The sequence below is a fragment of the Drosophila miranda genome (assembly GCF_003369915.1).
Source record: "Drosophila miranda strain MSH22 chromosome Y unlocalized genomic scaffold, D.miranda_PacBio2.1 Contig_Y1_pilon, whole genome shotgun sequence".
Lineage (NCBI taxonomy): Eukaryota > Metazoa > Arthropoda > Insecta > Diptera > Drosophilidae > Drosophila > Drosophila miranda.
Window position 1 is genome coordinate 14,914,567 of NW_022881603.1, and position 4,750 is coordinate 14,919,316.

The 4,750-nt window shown below is 46.0% G+C and overlaps 1 protein-coding gene across 1 annotated transcript; it reads left to right on the top strand.

Moving 5' to 3' along the window:
- The first annotated feature begins 809 nt into the window (after window positions 1–809).
- Window positions 810–1,517, top strand: LOC117190734 (protein kinase C, eye isozyme-like). Its single transcript, XM_033395798.1, has 3 exons — window positions 810–909; window positions 1,223–1,254; window positions 1,323–1,517. Exons 1-3 carry the CDS (start codon window positions 857–859, stop codon window positions 1,514–1,516), a joined length of 279 nt encoding a protein of 92 aa, XP_033251689.1. The 5' UTR covers window positions 810–856; the 3' UTR covers window position 1,517.
- Window positions 1,518–4,750: the final 3,233 nt, after the last annotated feature.

Sequence of the window (4,750 nt, forward strand, 5' to 3'; positions counted from 1 at the left end):
CATTCCTGGAGATAATCAGTCCAAATCACTTCACTAAACTGATTAAGTCCAGTACCAAACTCATAAATATTCCGAACTACTCCGAATTCAAAGAACAAATATTGAAGAATCATAAAGAGCTACTTCACCCAGGTATCGAAAAGACCACTAATTGGTTTAAAGGAAAATTCTACTACCCCGATTATCAAAAGTTGATCCAAAATATTATCAATGAATGTCCTACGTGCAACGTTGCTAAAACAGAGCATCGTAACACCAATCTAACCTTCGAAATCACCCCTGAAATACAAAATATCAGAGAAAAGTATGTCATGGATTTCTATTTGGTAGGCAATCAACAATTCCTATAATGCATTGATGTATATTCTAACTTCGCTACCCTTGTAGAAGTTAAGAGTCGTGACTGGTTATAAACCAAGACAGCCATCATAAAAGTCTTTAACGGATACATTGCCCAAGGATTAATAGTTCTCTCATATGGGTTCATTTCTTAGGTCTTCTTTGGGGCTTCCGTTGTCTGGCCCTAAACATTTGTGGGGGGAACTTTGTTGGCTGCCCCGACGCTTGGTCTGGGTCTCCTCTTGACCACGCGGGTCAGTTGCTGGACGGTCTCCACGTCGCGCGGTTCTCAACCAGATTAGCAGTCCCTTTTTTCGTTGTCTTGCCTCGTTGCTGCATCCTTGTCAATGGCTGACGCTGCTGTTGCCACCCCAGGGGCCACTGTGCTGCCGTCAGGACCTGTTGCCGCTCTGCCAGTAGGTGCGGGCGCGGCACCTGCCGGCAAGGGACCAAGCAATCTGCTGGAGATTGTTGCCGAGGCGAGGGTCAGGAGATTGTGAATGGGCATCGGTTCGGGATGCGCTTCTTCAAGCAGCCCACCTACTGTGGCCAGTGCAAGGACTTCATCTGGTGAGCGGCGCAAAGACAGGGGACCTGTATTTTGTAGTCCCTTTAAATACCCTTGCAGAAGGTGCTAGTAGTGATGATCCTAGTAGTAGTGCCTAGTATCCTATAGCTATCCCAAAGTACAGTTTCCTCTGCTAGGGTATTCAATGCCTCGGGGCCCCGAGGCCGGTTAGTTTTTCCGCAAATTTCCACACTGCACTTTAATTTAATTAGCGCGCTGCTGGTTGACACAATTTTCTTTGTTTTCGCTGTTCTTTTTCGGTGTTTTCCGCCTCGCATTCGTGTTGCATTTGTGGACTACGTTGGACGGGATTAGGGGCTTTGGAAAGCCTGGTTTTCAGTGCGAGGGTGGGTTAAGCTGTTTTCCCGAAATGCAGAAAACGTTGTTAATTGAGTTGCACTTGCATCCCAAGCAGAGTGCCGCTTCAACATCCACCAGAAGTGCTGCAAGTCTGTCGAGTTCAAGTGCCCCGGCAAGGACACGGACTTCGATGCGGACTGCGCCAAGGTGAAGCACGGCTGGAACTCCACCACCTACACCACGCCCACTTTCTGCGATGAGTGCGGCTTGCTGCTCCACGGCGTGGCCCATCAGGGAGTGAAGTGCTAGAGTGAGTGGGCGTTTGTCAGGTGGTGAGACAACTCTAATGGCTCTCATGTCACCCCTTTAGACTGCAACCTGAATGTGCATCATGAGTGCCAGGAGCGATGCCACCGATGTGCGGAGCGGACATCAGCGAGGTCCGCGGCAGGCTGCTGATCTACGTGGAACTCAAGGGGAACAACCTTAAAGTTGTAGGGGTCATGAATCGACTCAGTATGTGTTGGAAGGCGCCTTGCTGATCAGCTGCATGGACAGCTGACCGCAGAACGGACAAGTGTAGAAGTCAGCCGAGGTCAGGGTTGCTCAATTTTGACAACCTAGAGGGCGTAACCTCCCCATGCAAGAGTGCATGCAAATGACAAGCGGCCAGATCAAGTTTCCGGCTTCGATCTTTTCCTGTGCGACAATCAAGCCAACAAGACGTGTTTTTTAAACAGTGAAAAGTTTGCCATCCGCGCCGAATTACACTACCTAAAGTAAAAAGTGTGTACAGTGCCGGAAGGTGTATAAGTGTAGCCGTTTCTGCTGGAACAACCTCTTCTGTGGGCGTTCCAACCCAGAGGAACGCCAGAGGCTGGATTAATCTGTGAACATCCACGGATTCCGCTGCCACTGCGGTAAGATAAATGTCGATCCTCATTCTCCGGACGAAAATGTAATAGAGTTAACTCGTATTTTTGCGCAGCAAAAGATTTCCTGCGGAAATTGCGGACCAGCTCTTCGAAAAGACGCCGCCTTGCGCGCCCCAGCCTAGCGCGACCCGTGCCAAGGCGCCGCAAGGCACCCCCACGTTTGCGGCACCAAAGAGTGACCAGCAAAGTGGAGTTCTTAAACCCGCCTGGAAATCGCAGGCGTCAGCACTCTGATTCATCATTTATTCTGGATCCGCCGAGGGGCCCGTAGATTCCACGTGCCGCATCAACGAGCGATCCACTGCGCCCACTGCTCGTGGGCTGAGATTCTCGTCCCGTTGGCCGCTCCCCGTCCCCAGCCGGCGCACAAGTCGCCCGACGAGGAGTGTGTGCCGACAAAACAAGGCACGTACGAGCCGCGCCACATTTAAAATATTCATAAACATTGATAGAAATACCGAAAGAAAACTCAATATACCGTTCCCGCTTGTATTAGCCTTGTATTAATAGAGTTTCGTCGACATATAAAAAGATCTCGGTCCGTGGTTAGAATAATTAAAATTAATAGTTACGGTTTTTTTTGGAGACCAGATGCCAGTTTCCCAATTATCAGTTCCAAAACAGACCAATGAAGTTCCTAATATTTAGCTTTAATTATTAGTATAGCCCGTTCGTATTAAGAATTTATATAAAGTATGGAAAATAGATAAAGGAAATTGTGAGAAACCTAAGAAGTACCGAGAAGAAAAGGAAAAACAGAAATTTAATGGTTCTAGGACTAACTCCGTATGAGAAAAGTCAAAGGTTGCGAAAAATAGTAATGTAAACGAAAGGAAGGATAATGTTCTATTTCAGAGTCGCCGGGAGATCGATCTTTCGCCGATGGAGGAGCATGACTGCGTGAGTACAATCCTGCGCCTTTCGTTTGATTCTGGTAGTTACGCCCGATCCTAATCTCTCCAAAAAAAAAAAAAACGAGGTGGAACGTTGTGAGTTGCTGCGGACACCGCAACTCTACAGTTATCCCCGATACTAAGTCAGTATGGCTCTCCTGCGGCAGACGCCGCTAATATTGAACCACACGACAAAGAGTGCGTGCGAGAGAGACAGAAAATCAGTCTGAGCGTGTCATCGGGCGCTGCGTAGCCACTGAAAATTGATTTCTTGCTTTTGGCTACACAAATGATCCGATCTGATCCAGATTCAGCAATCTGATAGATATGGTCATTATCTATGATTCTGCGTTTTTAGTTTTTTCGAATGTGCAATATTGTGGAGGCAACAGATTTTCGTCTTTTGTGGGGGCGGAAGGGGGTGGGGCGAAATTCTGAGATATACGTTTTATAGTGAGATCTAACAGAAGTGCGGATACCAAATTTGGTTACTCTAGCCTTAATAGTCTCTGAGATTTGTGGATGCCTTAGATTTTCGTCCTTTGCGGGGGCGGAAGGGGGTGTGGCGAAATTTGGACACGAAACGGTCAAGGTCCGATATCACAGGAGTGTGGATACCAAATTTGGTTGCTCTGGCTCTTATAGGTTCTGAGATCCTTGAACTCATATTTTGCAATTGACAAAACCGACCATGAAACCTGTGTGTTAGAGAGAGACAGAGCGAGAAAGAATGAAATTGTTTTCTTGATTCTGGCTATAATCATTATACGATCTGGTTCAGATTTTGCACTGTAGAAGATATGGTCATCCTCACCGATTCTGCGTTTTTGGTTTTATCGTATCTTTAAAAATGTGGATGCCACAGATTTTCGTCCTTTGTGGGGGCGGAAGTGGGCGGGGCGAAGTTTTGAAATATTTTTGTAGCAGTGACATATCACAGAAGTCTGGATCCAAAACATCGTTGCTCTAGCTCTTATAGTCTTTGAGCACTAGGCGCTGAAGGGGACGGACGGACGGACGGACGGACGGACGGACGGACGGACGGACGGACGGACGGACGGACGGACGGACGGACAGACGGACAGACAGACAGGGCTCAATCGACTCGGCTATTGATGCTAATCAAGAATATATATACTTTATGGGGTCGGAAACGATTCCTTCTGGACGTTACACACATCCACTTTTACCACAAATCTAATATACACCAATACTCATTTTGAGTATCGGGTATAAAAAGGCTTGAACATAAGATAAAATTGCTAATGAATAGCTACCACCTTACACTTTCCTCACTATATCCCATATTACCCGTCGTGTACAAACGACCGAAGTAACGAAAAATGTAAATGAATTTATGCCAGGAATACCCTGCTTACAATAAGACGAACCTTAATCATTAACTTCACCCCATCTCACGTTATATACGCCTCAGAATCTTCATACACATGCATATACATGTGCACATACTCGATATAAATACCTAGAATTAGAAAATTATGCCAGGAATACCCTGCTTACAATAAGACGAACTTTAATCATTAACTTCACCCCATATCACGTTATATACGCCTCAGAATGCTCATACACATGCATATACATGTACATATATTAGATATAAAGACCTAGCATTAGAAAATTATGCCATCTCCGATTATATTAGTTTTAACCGTTTCCCGAACAAATATATAATGAAATTCAGATAAAGATAAGGT

Excerpts from the sequence above, each read along its gene's own strand:
- LOC117190734 (XM_033395798.1), top strand. The coding sequence starts at position 857 with ATGCGCTTCTTCAAGCAGCCCACCTACTGTGGCCAGTGCAAGGACTTC. Across the intron at positions 910-1,222 it reads CAGTGCAAGGACTTCATCTG|GGGCTTTGGAAAGCCTGGTT; the intron begins GTGAGCGGCGCA and ends GGACGGGATTAG. Across the intron at positions 1,255-1,322 it reads GCCTGGTTTTCAGTGCGAGG|AGTGCCGCTTCAACATCCAC; the intron begins GTGGGTTAAGCT and ends CATCCCAAGCAG.